Source organism: Zootoca vivipara, chromosome 1 (genome assembly GCF_963506605.1).
Source record: "Zootoca vivipara chromosome 1, rZooViv1.1, whole genome shotgun sequence".
Classification (NCBI taxonomy): domain Eukaryota; kingdom Metazoa; phylum Chordata; class Lepidosauria; order Squamata; family Lacertidae; genus Zootoca; species Zootoca vivipara.
This window is the reverse complement of record NC_083276.1, coordinates 73,932,278-73,952,401: the sequence shown is the minus strand read 5'-3', so window position 1 is coordinate 73,952,401 and position 20,124 is coordinate 73,932,278. Positions and strand designations below refer to the sequence as shown.

The following is a 20,124-nucleotide window of genomic DNA, read 5'->3' as shown; positions in this document are numbered from 1 at the left end:
CTTATGTCAATGCATAGTTAGCTTGATTGGCCGTTATAATCTAGCTAAAGACTTCCTTGCAATAGAAATCAGCAAGAGATTATTCTAATTATTGAAAGGCTGTTTTCCTTCTTTGCAACTTCACCATGGCACCTATCAACACAGAGCCACCATTGTCTTGGCCTGGCTCAATCCTCCTCTTGCTTTTGCCCAATCTTCATCTGAGTGGATCGGGTCAAGACAAGAGCCCTGCTCTTCCGTTCCCAATTTCTCTGCACCTGGGAAGTGCACTGCTTCTTGCGATGACCAGTTGAGGGCCTCCAGGAAGCTTATAAGCAGGGCATAAATGTGACAGTCCTCCCCTGTTGGATGCTCCATGGTCTCATCATGGTTGGGCAACAAAAGGTTTACCTAATTTGGTGCAGTGTCTACACTATTGTGGGGATGGGCTCTCGATGTATTGCTGGCTCACTGTAATATAGAAAAGGTGCCCAGTCTAAGTTCACAGTCCCTGAATGAGCTACTGTGTCTCTGCTATCTATGCCTGCAAATTTGTAAGTGGATGTGCTTGCCTTTCCACTCCAAAGTTTTCTGATGACCCTGTCTTATTTTCACCACCCCTATCAAATTGATTGCACTGGAAAGATTTGATTTGTGGGGAGAGGGTATTTTATAATTTCCTATAGCCTTTTCATTACACAATAATGCAAATTGCCCCATCTCACAAGCTAAGGCAACTTCCCCGTAGCTGATGTGCACACTTGGGTTTTTCTACTTTGTGAGCAGACTCTGGGGAACCATGAGTAGCAGTGGCTTGTCATCACACATGCAGATGAACACATAGCAGAACTCTCTCCTATGTTGTCACCTCAAAAAAAAAAAGGTATCATAGAGCTGCAAAAGAGTAAGAAAAGGGTCAAGGGGAGAGAGCAACTCCCCTGTGAGGAAAGAAAGAATATAACATCTGGGGGTTTTAAGTTCAGAGAAAAAGCAAGTAGGAGGAGACATGATAGAGGAGACATGGTGGAGAAAGTTAATCCATCTCTCAAAGCACTCAGAACTCAGGGACATCCAAGTAAGCTCAGTGTTGGACCAATTCAGGGCACATCAAAGAAAGCACTTCTTAACAAGTTAAGCTATGCAACTTGCTCCCAGTGGTGGCCATCAACTTGGATGGCTTTAAAAAGATGATGAGACAAATTCAAGAAGGATAAGGGTTTCAACAGCTACTTTGCCACAAGGGCTGTGTTCTACCTCCACTGCTGGAGGCAGGATGCCTCTGAATAGCCACTGAATAGCCATCAGGTTCTGCTTATGGGGTTCCCATTAAGCATCTGGTTTGGCTGCTATGGGTTGTTGAACAAGATGGGCCACTGGCTTAATCCAGAAGGCTCTTCTTACCGGTATCATCCACAACAATTTACACACCAGTTGCAAACTAAATCATACATGGATGTGCCTTCTGTGGGGTATTTGATAACCCTGATTCCATGGGGGTTTACTGGACTACAGTGGATCAGCAGACTTGGCCCATAGCTTCACTGGTTGTTGTTTTTCAACGGAGCCCTGTTGGATTGGCTCTTAAGTGTTTTAACAGCCATATAAATTTATCTTCAGCCACTTGCTCAGCTCTTATTAAGAAATGCCTTCAGCCTGGCTTCATACTATCGATTTGCAAACATTTGCTTTGTGATTACATAATAGGGAAACAGCTAGGGGGTCATTGAATGGATCAGAAAGGGAAGGGAAGACAAATGGGAAGAGGAAGTAAAAGAGAAAGATGAATGAGGAAAGGAATGAGAGCCAGTGTGCTGTAGTGGTTAGAGCAGGTACCCCCAAACTTCAGCCCTCCAGATGTTTTGGACTACAATTCGCATCTTCCCCGACCACTGGTCCTGTTAGCTAGGAATCATGGGAGTTGTAGGCCAAAACATCTGGAGGGCCACAGTTTGGGGATGCCTGGTTAGAGTGTTGGACTAGGAGCTGGGAGGCCAGGGTTCCAATCCCCACTTGGCCATGAAGCTGATTGGGTGACCTTGGTCCAGTGGCTGCATCTCAGACTAATCTACCTCACAGGGTTGTTGTGGGGATTAAATACAGAGCGGAGAAGACTGTGCACCTTGAGCTCCTTGGAGGAAATGGTGGGCTAGAAATGCAATGAATTAAATTAACGAAGTGTCCCAGACAGTTTAAACTCCCCCCCCCCCCGCATCTGCAATCAGATGGGAGAAAGGGAGGGGATTCCCCTCTGCTAGCTAGCGGAAAGCTTTCCTTCTCCCTGACATTTCCAGTAGTCTGAGAAGGAGAACGTGGAGGTGGAAGAAACCAGGACTGGGGGGGGGAGAGAGACGCGGATAGGGGGGCTTAGAGAAACAAAAGGAAACCAGCTGCAGAACTTCCTGGATAGGGAAAGAGAGAGGGAGAGCGCGCTCACTATCTAACGAGATTATTAAAAAGCAGGGAGAGAAGGGAGAAGGAGGAGGAGGAGGCTTTCCGCGCAGGCAGGAGTTCAGCGCCTGCCCCGGGTTCATTTCCCCAACCATGACCAGCGCGATCCTGAGGCGGAATTCCAGCAAGCAGGGCTTGCAGAACCTCATAAGGTAAGCCTCTATTTACCTGCCCACGGGCGAGAAGGGGACACCGAGATGGAGCCCTTCCTTTGTTTACAGACTAGTGCTAGCGCCACGGACCGGGCTGGTTCCTCGCCCCGAGGGCTCTTTCCCCCCCCCTCACCCGCCCCCCAAGTGGCCGAGATTTTTGTGGGAAGACGCCGATTCTTGATCCTACGTTAGTCCACACGGCGTTGGTTTTTTTCTGTTGTGTAGGCAGCGACACCCGTTTGCATGCTGGGGATTTCAGACAGCGAAAAAGGCTCTTCCATTCAGGGAGTGATGGAATTTGGAGCGGGGGGAGCCCCGGCTCTATGGATCGCTTCCCCACATAATCACACCCTACCGAAGGTTGCACCTTAGGGCTTTACCTGAGCCTACTGGGCTCTGGCATTTGGGGGGGGGAGGAGAGAACGACTTAGCACTGAAGGCAGTTGCCTCTGGGGATCTGCTTTTTGGGGGTGTGTGAGAGAGATGGGATTGGCAGCGAATATAATTTGCAGGGTAATTAACTTGAATAAGGAGAAATTTAAACGGTGAGGTCCTTTAAAGGGACAGGGTATTAATTAACTAGTAAAAATGACCGAACTTCTGACCAAGATGCTAGAATCTTTCTTTACTGTGAGCAGTGTGGTGGGAAAGCGATTGTTTTCTTTTTGTCCGTGAAAAGGAAAAAGAGCACTGAAATCTCGTTTGGAGATCCCACGCTCATTTATGACAAAGTACATCCTATTGACTATTATGGGGGTTACTTCTGAGTAAGCATGCAATGATCGCTCTGTTAAGTCTACAGTGTTATACAGTGGGAGTAAGTCCCAATGAACGCGAAAGGGCTTACTCTTGAGTAGACATGTATAGGCTCACACTGTAAACCTCTTTGGAAAAGAGAACAGCGGAGCTCTGAGAAAGGCATTGACTATTTCCCTTTAAAAATAAAAATAAGACCATCTCCAGGCTGTAGAATAATGAGGTTAATGAAATAATGTTACCAACTGAGAGGCAAGTTGGGCATTAAGCTTGACCCTCCAAAGAAGACAGATGCCACCGACAAGATATTCTTGGATAGTTTGCCAATGTTAGTTTGTGGGTGTCTATGCAAATTTTGAAACACTCCATTGTCTAAAACTGAGAATGGATGAAGGTGGAAGGCTGATTGGGCAGATGGAGATGTCTTTCGACAGAGTTCATAGGGGAGTTTCCATGGGATCTCTGCCTACTCTGCCTACTCAGGCATTGCTCTGGTGGGTCAGGACCCACTGCTGGGTCACAGCCTGGTCTAAGGTGGGTTGCAGCAGCATCACTACAACCATACCAAGATATGGTTATGAAATAAATAAATTAGAAATGGATCCTCAAATGCATGTTAAAGGAGGGTCCTGGGTCTAAAAAAGTTGGAAGACTGCTGCTCTGTGCTACGGCTGGCCAATGCTATTAATTAATGCTGATACAGCAGTAACTAAATACCACAGGGGAAAATTAAATCTATGCATTGGTTAGAATAGCTCCAGTTTGGAGAACAACTTGTAACACAAAGCAAGAAATATGGTTAGGGAGGATGTAAGTCAAATATGGGAAAAACAGATGATCATATATTCTGTGGTCACTGCTTAAAAATGTTCCATGTGGCAGCTCTAATCCCAGGTGGGACAGAGCCCATTGTCTGCAAACTTTGGCCATATACTGTAGTAAAACTTGTTATGCACCCCAATTCCATATGTTTCTAGGGGTGTGGTATAACTCCTAACTCTGACAGGTGATCAGCTCCTCCTTAGAACCATTAGGTGTCAGGCAAAAACATTGCTCTTCTCCCAGGCTTTTGGTTAATCTGATGTGTGTCTGTGTGTGTGCGCGCAATTGCTTGCTTTGTTACTACGTTATGTATTTTTGCGTTTTTATATTGTAAACTGTCCCGTGTTCCTCGTATGAAGGGTGGTTCAGAAATTTAATCAATAATAAATCATCATCCTCAACTTTGATCCCCCCCCAAATGTAGTGACCATAAAGTAAATGGCTATCTGCTTTAGCATATAGACCCTCACACACGTGAGCCTATACTGTTATAAACCACCACAAAATATTGATTTTTATCAGTTACCAATGTGAGGGCTAGAGAGATAACATTGCATTGCAAAGGTTAATGAGCAAGTAGCATCACATCTGTGCAAATCAGAAGAAATAGCTCTGAAATTATGTGGTAACCCCTACAAAAGTTACTACAAGAGAAATGTTATTTCTGGTATTATTATTCCTGGAAGTAAGTACCCCTTGTATTGTCTTACAAGTGGTTCTTTTACTTTCAAATACGCAGTCTCTTGAAACCCTTATTATATACTGATTCACAATGAAATGAATGGAACCACTTTTAGAGAATAGGACTGGAGGGTTTCAGCCCCTTGGGCTATAGATTTCTAGGATGTTGATATGTTCATCCAGTATGTTCAGTTTAGAAAGTGGTGCCTCCCTTCTATAGATAACTTCTCTCTTAAGTGCAAAGGAAGGTTGTCTCCCTTGTCCAGTCTATGCAGGGCCTGCCTTGTACAACTCTTGTCTTGAAGATCAGGGAGGGACCAAGCTGACTTCAACCATATATTCAATTGATACTTGGCTTGGTGACTTGTCCCCCACCCCCCACCCCACTAAGATGGATTCTTAATCTTGTTTGAGTTAATGAATTTTAACAAAGTAGAGTGGGTACGTAAAAAAAAAAAAGTTGAGAATCCCACAGAAATCAATGAGCCTGACAGCACTTCTTACTCAGAAGTAAACCCCAATGAGTTCAATGAGACTTAACTTCTGTGTAGAGGCATATAAAGCCCAAATTTGCAATCCTATTCTCTATTCTCAGCTAGGAGTAAGTCCATTGAACTCTGTGGGGCTTACTGCTGAATAGACATGCACAGAAATGTATTGTTTAAGCACCTACCTATATGTTAACAGCGCAATAAAAGCATTTTCCACTGTGTTTATTCTGATAGACATGTGTATTGGATTGCAGGCTACATTTCAGTTATTTCACTGGAATATTGGCATACTCCCTTTTCTTTGGATTACTCCCAAACGTTATGATTTTAAAGAGTCCCCCCCTGCCTTATGGGGTTAAAAGAATCTAAACTGAGAAAGAGAAGCCCCCTCCTCAGGAAGGGGCACAATAAGTTGTTATATTGCATGGAATCACATTTTGGAATAATTCCACTTGCAGTTGGCTTGGGATATGTAAATAATTTCACATGTAATGGAGCTGTCAAATACAGTTCCAACACTCTTAAAAATCTGGGGTTCCATGCTTGGGAAACTAAACAAGTTTGGGTGGTGGCAATATAAGACCAGTGAAGGTAATGACACATTTTTACCAAAATACAAAGCTGAAGATAAATGTCTTGCTAGGTGGGGAGAGTAGCAAAGTCTTCTAAAATAAATGATGAATTGTGGGGGTGGAGGGGTAAACCCGCTACAAACATTGAATCCTTCAAGCATCCATAACAGGTTTGAAAATATCACCTAGTTCATAGTAGGAGAAATAAAGTTGTAGCATATTTGATGGTCATTCACTGTCAGATGTGGCAAACCCTGATAGCTCAGGCAATACCTTCAGAAATATCACATCTGGGTTTTTATAAACTGTTGGGAAAGAGAATTTCAAGCAGAACCACCAGAATAATGATAATGAATCCTTCCCCATACAAGAGTGCCCTTGCTTGCACCTGTGATGCTTCCTTTATCCCTTCCTCTGGATCTTCTGAATACTGTATATTCCTGCGTATAAGACTACTTTTTAACCCAGGAAAATCTTCTCAAAAGTCGGGGGTCGTCTTATACACTGGGTCATATTTCTTATACAGCAAGTATATCCCAAACTCTATATTTTAACTGGAAAAGTTGGGGGTCGTCTTATACGGCCAGTCGTCTTATTCGCTGGAATATACGGTACCTGAGATGGTGGAGCAGGAATCACACCACAGCTAGGATTCCACATGGTGAAACCCACCAGTTCAGTATTTTTTGAGTTTAAGCCATGCTTCTCAGGTTTCGCCTGGGTAAAAATTCTTCTTGAATGTTCCACATTACCAGTTCATACACATTCCAGAGCCAGTGTGATCTGTAGGTTAGAGTGTTGGACTAGGACCTGGGAAGACAACAAAAATGAAGCCTGCCTGTCCCAGAGTCATAAAGCTACCATAAACAAAGAAGACTTAAGAGGTTCAATAGTTAACTGAACAGCTAAAGTTAATGGGATCAAAACGATTATTTCCCCCAATAGAGTTCTGACTACATATCAAAATTTCACCTACCCAGCTTCCAGTAAAACAGAAAGAGGGACTGAATAATGCATGGTTTACCTTGAGGTGTTCGTTTTACAACTGATACTTACATATTCTTTTGACTTTTCTGACATCCAAATTATTTCATGTAAAGTTTACATGGGTCAGAATTTACATTTGGTTTTTAAAACGGCCCCCTTTCCATTTTGATCCCATGTTAGTGTGAGCAACTACTACCGTAGGCTCTCCTTGCCAGTAAAGTCAATGAGGCCAACTCAAGAGTCCTTCCATGTCAATGAAGGTTAGGAAGCCAGTGAATATGTCCCCAAAGTCAGGGGAAGCCGTATCTATGGCAAGTCTGGTAAACAAACCTGAAAGAAAGGCTCCGGGGACAAAGTGATGGGACGGGGAGAAAAGGATAAACAGAATTATTTTGTTTTGTGAAACCTTACGTGCATAAAACTCGAGTGAGCTAATGTCAGTGTACAAGCCTGAGATTTGAGCAAACGTAAAGGCAGGCTTAGACAGTACTGTGGTGGCAGACATCCTCTCAGAAGTGCGAGGCATTGTTGTCATTGTTTACTTATTATAATCTGGGATAAAGCAACTTGAAGCAATGCTGCATCTAACAAAGGCTCTGTTTAACAACCCTGGCAGGCACTGGAAGGGAAAGCGAGAGTTAGATAAGATGGTAATTGTCCATTCTTTCCCAATGTCATTCCTAGTTAATTACACAGTCCCTGGCAATAAGGTCTCCCAGCAATCACCCTGGGCTCCCTCAGCTAGATGGGCACTTCCCAAATGCCAGGCTTTTCAGATGCAAATGGAGTACTCCTGGCAAGTGTTTTCATGTAAAGCTCTGCTTGTTATCTCTTTTCATAGGTCAGGGAAGAGGCAAAGACAAAGATCACCTTTTAAAGGCTATGTTTGGGACACATGGGTTCTCCACAGCTACACAGGATTTTGTTACCAGGGGGGGAGGGACCTTTTCCAGGCCAGGGGCCGCGTTCCCATCTGAAATATTCTCCTGGGACCAAATACCTGTGGTGGGTGGGACAGGAGGCAAAAGTAGGTGGAGCAATGAGTGTAATTTTTACATTTGTACTGTAAGCTAGTTTCTACAAAGACTTGGAATAGTGTGGGAAGCCTGGGAAGAATTCCGAGGGCTAAATAGAGATGAGCAGAGGGCCGCTTTTGCCCCCCAGGCCCGAGGTTCCCCACCACTGAGCCACAGTAAAATGTGTCGGGGAGACACGTCTCCAAACACACTGCTGGTGTGCACCAAGCAACAATGAGCAATTATGGCTCCGTCACACATCTCCACCATGGGCTTGGGAAGCGTATGCCTCTCTTCCACACCTCATATGTTTCCTGCAGAAAACATCAAACTGACCACAGCGAACAAAGCTGCTGGCTGTCATTCTTGGTGCTAAACAGAATGCAGCTCAAAGTTCACTCCTAACCATGACTACTCAGAAGTATGACCTATTGAGTTCAATGGGGCAGGCATTCAGTTATGTAGGGTTAGAACGGCAGCCTCAGTTCTAGAAGCATGGGGCAGGAGTGCATTATACTGTAAGAATCTACCTCCTGTCAAGTTGTGGGGGGAGGATAGGCAAAACAGGTACTGTATAGGCAAAAGTGAAGTCATAGCCAGTGCGGGAATAGCATTGGTGGAGCCCAGTTCATTAGAGTAAATGGGGAACTGCCCATCAACCTCAGCCAGTTCCCACCAATCTTTCTTCTTACTGACAGCCATGCATGGGGTGGAACTGGCTGTCAGTGTCCTCCTCCTCCTCCTTCATCCCAGACTTGACTTTGTAGAACTTGACAGCGAAGAGCGTGGTAGTGAAACTAGAGCTAGTTGGCTCCACCAGTCATTGGTTCTGACTCCACCTACTGCTGACCTCCCTCCTTTCTGCCCCAATTAGCATCAGCCACCATTGATGGAGTATCTGAGTTGTTCCAGTGAATATGAATATGTGAATATAGGAAGCTGCTTGGCACTGAGCCAGACCAATGGGACCTCCAGCTCAACATTGTCTACACTGACTGGCAGCAGCTCTCCAGGGTTTCAAGGAGGGTCTTTCTCAGCCTTACCAGGAGATGTTGAAGATTGAACTTGGGACCTTGTGCATGCAGAATTCATATAGACCAACTCTGTCACTAGTTGTGAACATCCTTTCAGTCCGCAGATAGGAAAACGGTCTCTAGCCTCCTGCATAAAAGGATGTTTGTTAAATATATGAATGACAGTAATCACAGATAATTATCAATTAGCAACATTTGGTCAAGTCATGGGTTAGATGTATAAATTAAAACACTTTGATTGAAAATATTTGTGCCCCCAGTTAATTGGACAACACATTTTTGGGGGGGATTACTGTATTGGCCTGAATATAAGCCACACCTAAATATAAGCCACACCTTTAAAATTCAAGGGGGGAAAAAGAAAGAAAAGACAATACCCAAATATAAGCCGCTCCCTTAAAATTCCGCAGGCACTCACACCTGTTCTGTTTTACCGTATGTCTGTTTCAGCAGCAATATAATAAAGTCCAATTTTTGTAAGGTCATGAATTTAAGCCGCATGTTGACTTTTCACGGTCAGAATTTGGAAAAAAGGTGAGGCTTATATTCAGGCCAATATGGTATTATTTTTACTATAATAACATTGACAAGGGCAGGGGCCCATTGTAGAAGAATTTCCTGTTCTGTCTCAAATTGAAGGCTGCTTGGTGATGATGCCTGCTGTGACACAGACTACCGTAGTATCATCTAAAAGCAAAGAACTTGTGCTTTTGCACTTAAAGCACAACTATTGCTTTGTTCATGTGCAAAGTTATGCAGATGCAATCCATTACCTAGTGAAAGAAATTATATGATTTATCAACTAAGATGTTGAAATGGTGTGTGTGTGTGTGTGGAAATCCTAATGATTATCCATGGTGGAATATACATTAGCATCCTTTTGGCTACAATCATCTTCACACTTACCTGGGACTAATGATATTTATGGTACTTCTGAAATGTAGATATGCACTAGACTGTACTGTGTATTAGTGATCATAGCAAGCTCAGTGGCTTCTACTCTCTTCCACTTACAGAGGGCAATACTGAGGCACCGTGGAAGCTTTGTAGTTTGGGGGACATGCTGAACATTCTCTGCTTGAGAACCCTGACCCTCTGACAGAACTGCAGTTCCCAGGTTTTCCTGGGGAGAGGGAATAGCTATTTAAACCAGTTAAAATCTTTGACCTGTAACTTCCGATGCCGTGCACCAAATCATGGGCAATGCCAGAAACAGAACAAGGAGCCTTGACATTCATGCACAAAGCACTCTTTTACATCTGAACAAGTTAGCAAATGACAGGAAAACAGTTTGGTGCTGATATACAAATGGAGTGGTGAGTACACATCTAAAGCTGGTGTGCTGCCTGCCTCTGGGGTTGCAAGATGGAAAGTACCCTGAGCCGAGCTTAGCTCAAGCTGCTATTTAAATGGCTGGATTCCTCTTCAGCTGGGCGTTCATGAGATACCCCCATTCCACTCCTGATGCCCACCTGTCCCTTGGAAGCCTGATAGCTAAGTCCCCTCTTGTCAGTGTAAGAATATGAGCTGCCCCCCTCTCTGAATACTGTATGCGTTCATTCCCAGAATTTCCAAACACTGTGGGTTGCTGTATCCCTGGTGCTGCAGCTGCCTTCTACCCAGCCCTTAGCTGTGTGTCACACCTCTAACTATGTGCAAGGACTCCTCGTGGCATCTCTGGTGTCAATGGACTGCAGTATCACTATGTTGGTTACCTCCTGAATCAGAGGGATCTCCAATGGACACAAGCCATCTTGGACTCAAGTGGGGCTTCTTGACAGAGAACTCAATGAAATCCAGCCTGGGTACTGGAATGATGCTTGAGTGATGGCTCTGGGAGAGTGAGGCTGGTCTACACCTGCAGTTCAGAGAGTGGCCAGAATGGACTGTACCATTTCAGATTGCAGGTGGGGGGGGTACCAATTTTGAATGTTTCACCTTTAAAGGATCTCATGGGGGGGGGGGGGAGAATCCAGCACATCAAGGGGAAAGGGTTTATCCTGCTTGGTGGGGGATAACCTTGAGCTCCTTGAAGGAAAGGCAGGATATAAATGCATTAAAAAAGAAGAAGTGTGGCAAGAGATGCAATGGGGGCACCTCCCTTCATTGCATCCATATGATTGAAGGTATGTGGGTAGATTATCCAGGCTGGCAACCCTGCCTTTCTGAAAGCCCTTATAAATTTTCAATCTCTGAGTCAGCATACAAATCTAGACTTGTGAAGCTGTGTGTCCGAGACATTAATGCACACATTCTTAAGCGTTGCCTTCAGCCACTCTAAACTCTTTGTGTGGCAGAAAAAGTTGATTCACTGCAATCCACTCTGAATTGCATGGTGCCACAGTGGCTATAATCAGTGACCTACTAAGTTGTTCAGTGTCTGCAGCCCCCTTGCTCACTGAAGAACTATGGAATCTGGGCATGCTGGCAGCTGGACAAGTTTAACATCTGATCCCCAAGTGATAGGGATTTTTCCACCCTAGTGGTCTTTGCATGAGGGCTACCAATATCTTTAGAAATGCCTCCGATGCTAGACAGCTTCAGAGTGCAAGTACCAAATGAAACACAACTTCATTTTAAATATCCTTTGAACTGGCTCTTGGTTTCTACGCTAACTAGGGACTTAGCTTTAATCCTCAGTGTCCCGCTAAGCAGCTTGTGCCCTATTATATCAGGAAGCCTGCTAGTCTGAGAAGGCTCTCCAGGGGTCTTTCCTCTGAGCCTCCTTTCATCATTCATATTTTGCATTCTGAAATATGTCTCATCTTGCCTTGCAGGCTTGTGGAACGTGTAAATCAACTGTTTCAGGCTGTCACTGCCCATCACTTTGCCAATTGACAGCTTCTCTTGTTAGAAGAATCTAATGTCGTGGCTGGCAGGATGTCTTTAATTGTTGAGGGTTTTGCTCGCTCTTTTTAAAAAAATCAAATCAAATATTTAGCTTGACAAATGTTATTCCTTGCATTTCAATTTTCCAGCTAGCTTGTACTGCAATTTCACATTGTTTCTCTTATGCAAACCCTGCATTCCTTGCGCGAGACTTATGCTCAGTTATCTTCCACTCACTAGCCAGTGGGGGAAATGAATAAATCTGGATGCCACAATTCCCAAGCTGGGAGCCTACAATATATGCAGGCATGAGGTGAATCATGTATGAGAAGGATTCTGATATCTGTGGAGAACAAACACTGTTTGGCAAAGCAACTGCGGGAGAGGTGAATGATTGATGAGAGACCATTATAGCGGCTAAGGAGTGAATGGAGATAAACACTGGGGGGGGGGGGTGGAGCAAAAAATACTGTATTCACAACTGGCTTATTAAAATGGTCATCAGCCAACTTCTACCTGACAAATATGTTAACTGTCCCATTAAGGGAGTCAATAGCACCTGCCTCTTTCTTTGTGCCCTTGATATCAAAGAGACCGTCCCAGATATTACCAGTATATTCCATTTGGAAATTGAGCTAGTGCTGCAACCCACATGGGGCTGACAACAGTTTGTTGCCTTTTATACTGTGAAGCACGGGTGGGGTGGGGCTTTTCCATTCTAAGAGCTACTTTCATGCCAGTTCAGGGCTGGGCAAAAGTTTGTAGCAAAAGAGGTAACCAATATTTGTCCTCAGAAGAGTTTCAGGGACCAAGCTGGAGAGGCCAGGGCTGTCCCTTGTGCCCTCGGTTTCACACTTGTAGGGCTCTGGCTACTCTGGGAAGTAGCAAGTATCTGAAAAGCTGGTCTCCCTATATCTGAACCAATCAGACACTTAGTGGTGGAGACCTTGGGATCTCAAATTTCAGCAGCACCCTGTGTGATGCTGAAACACCCCCCCACCTCTCACCTTCCATTCAACAACATAGCTGTGGTCTTCCAAGGCTCCGTCCCCAGTGCCACTGAACTGGTCACACTCCCCCAAATCTGCCTCTTCTGTCCATGATGTATCACATTTCACTTACAACTGGTCAGGCTAAGACTTACGTGGTGAGCTTCCCCTTCCTGGCTCTATCCTCGTGTTGGCAATATTTTAGTTAGAAACAGTATGATTTAGAACATTTTCAGGCAATTCCATTTGGGGGTCTCCTTTCCTTCTTCCCTTCAGTCACTCTTAATCCTGCAGTTCATTAACTCAGCCCACTGAGGTCCACAGAAGACATGCTCCAATTCATTCTCGAGCCATCCAGCAAGACATGCTATGTAAGAGAAGACGGCAAGGACAGACCCCTATTCCAGCTCATCCCCAAGGCCTGAAAGAAGGCCCACATTTGTCTCTAGTCCAGGCATCCCCAAACTACAGCCCTCCAGATGTTTTGGCCTACAACTCCCATGATCCCTAGCTAACAGGACCAGTGGTCAGGGAAGATGGGAATTGTAGTCCAAAACATCTGGAGGGCCGAAGTTTGGGGATGCCTGCTCTAGTCCTTTTGTGTGAAAGGTGTGGGCAGACAAGCCAGTAAAAGTGGGTGGGTGTGGAATGGGGTCACAGGAAATGGCTGTTGGCTCTATTTTTAGCAGGACAGACAGAGTTATACTAGAGGAAGATGCTCCCTGTGGAGGTTCTTTTGGGGGGTAGGGGTGGGGGAATGCTCTGTTTTGTTCTACATAACAATGTGACTGTCATCTTGTGTACAGAACTTGAAATGCAAAAGGGTCATACAGTTAAGCCACCCACTTGTACCATAAATATCTGAGCACATTCCGACACAGTTAATGGTGCTTGGTAATAAATTCATGCCTTCAGAGACTCAATGTTTGGTCTGAGTCCCTAAAAACATAACCTATCATTGTTTCCCTTCTCCATACCAGGAAATCATTGCCAGGAGCTTGCAACGCATGAACTGTGTGACATTTTAATGTGACATTAGGACACTGGGGAAGTTGTCAGAGCAAGGGGCTGGAGTCAGACTATGAAAGGTGGACACAAATTATGGCAGGCATCCCCAAACTGCGGCCCTCCAGATGTTTTGGCCTACAACTCCCATGATCCCTAGCTAGCAGGACCAGTGGTCAGGGAAGATGGGAATTGTAGTCCAAAACATCTGGAGGGCCGAAGTTTGGAGATGCCTGAATTATGGCAAAAGAGCTTCAGATGGAAGATGAGCCAAAGGACATCAAGGTTAAATTATTCCCAGTGTCTGCACAGCACCACTGGACTGTTGCACATTTGCTGGGAAACATTTGGTGTAGAAAATACATTTAGCCATCCATTTAAAAAGGAAATGATATACTAGAGGTAGTTATTTATTTCAGGAATTTAATATATGGAACTAATTCTACTATGCTGGTTAGCTAATGAGTGTAAAATTCCCGAGTAACTGTTGTAATCTATTCATTTGGTTTCCTCACCAAGGAGGCCACTCTACAAAGCATTTACTTGAGGAAATCATTTATAGCATTGCAATAGCAATGAGTGTGGAGATTACAGAACACCCCAAAGGTAAACTAGCAGAATTGTCTGTATGGAACTATTGAAGTGCTTGCTTGGGTGAAACCTGCATATAATTGCATTTTTCTCTTTACATAGACACTAAAATTAAAAAAGATGTATTGAAATACAGTAAAAATACACATGCAAGGAAAGCAAGTGCCTGATGAATTCTGAAACCTTTTTACACAAAGACTCTAGAAGGCTTCAGACATTATTATCTCAGAATTATTTGATCCTGCACCAACCTCTGTCTACATAGACAAGGAATTCCAGGGTGTTTCAGGCAGGAACCCTTACTGACCATATGTAAATTAGGGTTGATCCAAGCCAGCATGGTATAGTGGTTAGAGCAGGCATAGGCAAACTCCGGCCCTCCAGATATTTGGGACTACAATTCCTATCATCCCTAGCTAACAGGACCAGTGGTCAGGGGTAATGGGGATCATAGTCCCAAACATCTGGAGGGCCAGAGTTTGCCTATGCCTGGGTTAGAGTGTCAGACTAGGACCTGGGAGACCAGGGTTCAAATCCCCACTCAGCCATGAAGCTCACTGAGTGAATTTGGGCCAGTCACTCTCCCTCTCAGCCTAAGCTACCTCACAGGGTTGTTGTGGGGATTAAATGAGAAGGGGAGGGGTGAACCACCTTGAGCTCCTTGGAAAAAAAGGTGGAATATAAATACAATAAAGGAATAAATAAATTTTGTTGCCTTATTATTGAGCAGCAAATCCCCACTCCTGCCTCAAGGTGCATAGTAACACTTGCAGTAAAAATGCATTGATAATAAAGTAAATAACTAGCAATTTGCTGTCTTTTTGTGACATCCACACTTTGTCCAATGGCAGGGCTAGGCTGATACAGTGGTACATCGGTTTACAACCACAATTGGTTCCAGAAGTCTGTACTTAACCTGAAGCGTACTTAACCTGAAGCGAACTTTCCCATTGAAAGTAATGGAAAGTGAATTAACCCGTTCCAGATGGGTCTGCAGTGTTTGTAAACCGAGGTGGTTGTAAACCAAGGTGGTTGTAAACCGAGGTATGACTGTATTCTGGTTTGACAGTTCCATGCAACATGTGTACACCACATGGATTGCATTTGAACTTTGTATTCGTGTATTCGTAAGCACTTGTCTCTTTAAAGTGAATAAAATATCTTTTCTTAATCATCTCTCTAGTCTGTTTTAAAGAGAGAAGTGAATGAAAGGCCCATGCCCACAGTTCAGATATGACACATAGTGAGTGTGTATTGTGTTTGGTAACATATTTGTCTTCTGCCACAAATCAACCAACCAACCAAAATACAGGCCATGTTACATTACACACGATGGGGAGGCACATTGAGTCCTGGAGTGTTCTACATTTTACAACAAAAAGATGGGTCAGGGTGAGCGGAGCTGAACCTAGCCTCTCCCATCTTACCTCCATGGGCACCTTTGCTCCCAGATTGGATGCCAAAAGTGTGCTGAGCTGGGGAGGAGCAGACAGGCAAAGTGAGATGAAGAAGGGAGCAGGGTTCGATTCCCCACATCCATGGGTGCATTGTGTGTGTGTGAGAGAGAGAGAGAGAGAGGGAGAGAGAGGGAGAGAGAGAGAGAGAATTAGATCCCTATTTGCCCCTACCCCTTTATCAGAAAGGGACGCGGGTGGTGCTGTGGGTTAAACCACAGAGCCTAGGGTTTGCCGATCAGAAGGTCGGCGGTTCGAATCCCCGCGACGGGGTGAGCTCCTGTTGCTCGGTCCCAGCTCCTGCCAACCTAGCAGTTTGAAAGCATGTCAAGTGCAAGTAGATAAATAGGTACCGCTACAGCAGGAAGGTAAACGGCATTTCCGTGCGCTGCTCTGGTTCGCTAGAAGCGGCTTTGTCATGCTGGCCACATGACCTGGAAGCTATATGCCGGCTCCCTCGGCCAATAATGCGAGATGAGCGCGCAACCCCAGAGTCGGTCACAACTGGACCTAATGGTCAGGGGTCCCTTTACTTTTACCTTTATCAGAATAAACAGAGGAGGCTGCCCTGTTATGTCTAGGTAAGCCCCAGGTCTCTAGATTACTCTGTATTCCATGCCCATTTGTGCATCAGAGACTGCAATCCTGCTAATGTTTCTACCATCTCTTATCACTGAAAAGAGAAGTGAATCAAGACTCAAGAAGCTGTTTGTTTGTATGTGTCCCTTTCAGCTCTTTCTCCTGTCTCTGATTCACCAGGAAGTGCAAACAACTGAGAAACTCAAGTGGATCAAGAAGGATAACTAATTGTGCAAAGGGGGCCAAATAAAAAGAAAACATGTTTTTGATGTAATTCTTTTTCTTGGCTTTTCACTTGATCATCCCTTACAATGCAGACATAATACATATATGGCAGAGTCAAAAAAAAATATTTTTTGTTTGTTTTTTTTTGCATACAGAATGCCAAACTATATATTATGCTTAATGAGTAGTATGCTTTTGTTTATATGATTACAGGCTTGGGGGATTGTTACTGGGTCTGCAGCACATATTTCTTCCCTCTCCAGCAGCTATGACACCCCCACATCCCTTGTGCACAGAACATAGTAAAGTTTAGGGTCCACACCCAGAATATCTCTGGCTGAAACTGCATTATGGGGAAAATGTGTTTGGATTCCTGGAAATGAAGAAGAAAGCTATGGCGTGATGTCATTGTGTTAGCATTTTCCCACTTGGCCTCTTCTGTGGGTGCTGGGGAAACACTAATGTGGTGAGATCATGCCACAACTGCTTAATACTGGGGTAACTTGGAGGAGAGGTCTTTCCATAATGTGTAGTGTGTGTCTGATAACAGCAGTCAGATGTGTTTATGTGCCCAGCCAATGCCACGTGATTTTCAGAACCACAGACAATTGCACCAGCCAGCCAATAGAGAAATCCTATGCAAAAATATATATTCCAGGGAGTGGACAGCTGTGGAGAAAAATAAATTTCCTTTGAATAAAGTCCTAATGAGATGTTCCTATATCAGCGTGATGCAGGTAGCAGGGTCGAGTGCCCTTACCCTGTACTCTCTGCCACCTCTGTTGCCCTCCACAAGTTGGATGGTGACTGCCATGGGAGCCAGCTCTTCTCATGTTGTAGACTCCCCACTCATCATTGAACCCTGGTTTTCAAGGGTTCTAAAATCACAGGGAGCCTGTAAGAGGAGAACAGGCTTCTTGTTGCAGCCATAATACCTCCAAAAGAGGAAGGAAGAGCAATGAATGCAGGAATATATCAGACCTGTTTTCTCCCTGTTGCAAGCAGTCACCTTCCAGCTTGTGGGGGTGAGAGAGCTTGTCCCCACTTCCTTTTCCGTGGGGTGTTAATCACATGGAGTAGGAACACCTGAAGAGGGCTTAAAATGGCTTCATCGCAGAGGAAGCACAATTTCCTGTCCAGCTGTAACTGTAATGCTTCGCTCTGACTCATCTCACCCATGATGGAAACAGAGGACCATTTCTATCAAGATAACTATGCCGCTTTAAGGATCTTGAACAAGTTTTAAAACCCATACATCTCCACATAAAATGACCTGTCTTGGTGGTTTTTTAGGAGAAGGTTCTGCTGCTGTGTTGAATTGATGAAGTGAGTTGAGTCAGCTGATGTGGACAACAAGGTTGCAACTTCTCCAAACTGGCAACAGTTGGTGGTTCGTTCATATAAATAATGCAAACATGAATACATTTCCTTTCTGCTGCTGAAGTTGAACTAAAAGGAAGAACTTGATAATGGAGAAACAGGTGGAAACCGTAGGAGTGAGCTTGTTGCCAGGAGGATGCCATTTGGCAGAGCACTAGAGCAGCCTATCTTTCAAGCATGTAGCTGTATCTTTTTTCTTTCTTTTCCTTTTTTTCCTTTTTGTATGCGATGTCGCTGGGCTACTGTTGCTCTTGAAGTAATTGTCCTTCAATTAAATTCCATGGAGCCAGAGCAAAAGAAAGAGCAACAGATCATGGGCTTCTGAGGTCATGGAGAGAAAATTAGTCACATCCAGCTGAAAAACAAAGGGAGCAGCGAAAGGAGGCTACAATGGAAATATAAATGCCTGTCACAACGTTCCTAATGGACTCCCAGTGGTCTAATCCAGGGCAAGGATGCAAGCTAGATCTGGGAGGGGTGTTGCAATTCCCATTTTAAGCCCTTGGTTTGACATTCTGGAAAAAGCACAGTTTAAACAAAATGAGGATCCCAAATACATCTACCAAAATTGTGACTTACTCTTCCTACTGGAACAGGGCAAGCTGGATAATTTTGGATGAAGAGTGTTTCTGAATCAGGCCTTTTGTCAAGTATTCTCACATACATATGGGACAGAGGTCATGATGGAGAGTCCTGAATGACTTCATTTAGATTATTAGAGGGGGGGGGGAAGCACACCACTTTGGCTTTCTGCCAGGGCATAGACCACTATTTCCATGGAAACTGGAGAAAACAGTAAATATGAGTGCATCTGACAGTTTTGCTGTCTTCTTGGGTCTGTAATACTCTGTATGCCCAAGCTCAAAGCTATGGGGTGAAGCTAGAAAGCAGAATGGGGGAAAGAAAGTGTCAGTTTACCCTGAAATGTGTGTGTGTGTGTGTGTGTGTGTGTGTGTGTGTGTGTGTGTAATCTATATGTAGAGTTGCATCCAATTGTGTCCCTCCTCTGATTGTATTTACTTATTTAAATATTTTCATTCAGAAAAAGATCACGATGTGGTTTCCAAAAACACAGTAACAAAATTAAGCAACACAATATAAATGATAAAATGTGAATAATTGAAATAGAAACAAAAAACATATCCTAGAATATGATTACAGCATCATAAAACCTAGAGAATCAAGACAGCAGTAAAACGTAGATATTCAGAAATGAGAGTAGCTGACCAGATGCACCATAAGCTTCCATGGACAAAAATGTGCTTAGGTAGTGACAGAAACTCAAGGATGTAGTTGGCTATGTTACTAGGAGAAGGGAGTTCCCCCACGGCCCCCATACTTGGCACCCCTGTTTTGTTATATGAATGTGGTTTTTTGTGCTCGTCGCGTATGTAAACTGCTTTGAGATCTTTGAGACAGTACAGCAGTCTATAAATGGTAATGATAATTAAATAATAAACACATAAATTTGACTGCATTTGACCTGTAGAAGCCGGTATTTGATAGCTGTCATGATGTTACAGAGTATGCCATGATGTGACATGCATCAATCAACATTTGACAGTCTCTAGCAGTGGACTTACAGTAGCAGTTATCGTTTGGCCACAGCTGACGGCTGACATGCAGTAGCACACGTTATCTGACAATATTGGATAGATGGTTTGCGATAGGATTTAATAAATTAACTTTGCTTTGCATTTACGTTTGGATTTCAGATTTCAGTTTTGAAAATGACATTGATATTTGGCCCACTGATGTTGATGCCGAAATCCAGATTTCAAAATCCAGATTTCAAAATCCAGATTTCAAAATGTCATCATGTCTGGTTCACACGTTCCTTCTGAGAGAGGAGGAAGGAGAAGCAACAAAAAGCATGGGGGGAGGGAAGAGGGGGCTGACAGAGTTGAAGGAAGAGAAAAGGGGTAGCAAAAAAAGAGAGAAAAGGAGTCTCCCACCCATTTTGGGCTCTGACCCATCCCTTGCTTGGGCCAGCTCTGTTTCACACACGCATAAGCACACACGTTGCCCCACCCACATTTTATTTTTGGTAAATAATTTTTTATTCAATTTTCCATTTTAACAGAATAAACATAAACAACCCATACAATATAACATACAGTATAACTAACAAAAA

The 20,124-nt window shown here is 44.0% G+C and overlaps 1 protein-coding gene across 2 annotated transcripts in view; it reads left to right on the top strand.

Annotated features, from left to right (window-relative positions):
- LSP1 (lymphocyte specific protein 1) overlaps positions 1 to 20,124 on the top strand; it is a 77,053-nt gene that overhangs the window by 24,874 nt on the left and 32,055 nt on the right. Inside the window, exon 1 of one of the 2 annotated variants that reach the window (XM_035121511.2) lies at positions 1,462 to 2,579. The exons of the other annotated variant lie outside the window; for it this stretch is intronic. Coding sequence (XP_034977402.1) covers positions 2,521 to 2,579 — 59 coding nt within the window. The 5' untranslated portion in view covers positions 1,462 to 2,520. Of the gene's footprint in view, positions 1 to 1,461; positions 2,580 to 20,124 lie in introns of those variants that run through there. 2 annotated transcript variants of the gene reach the window in all.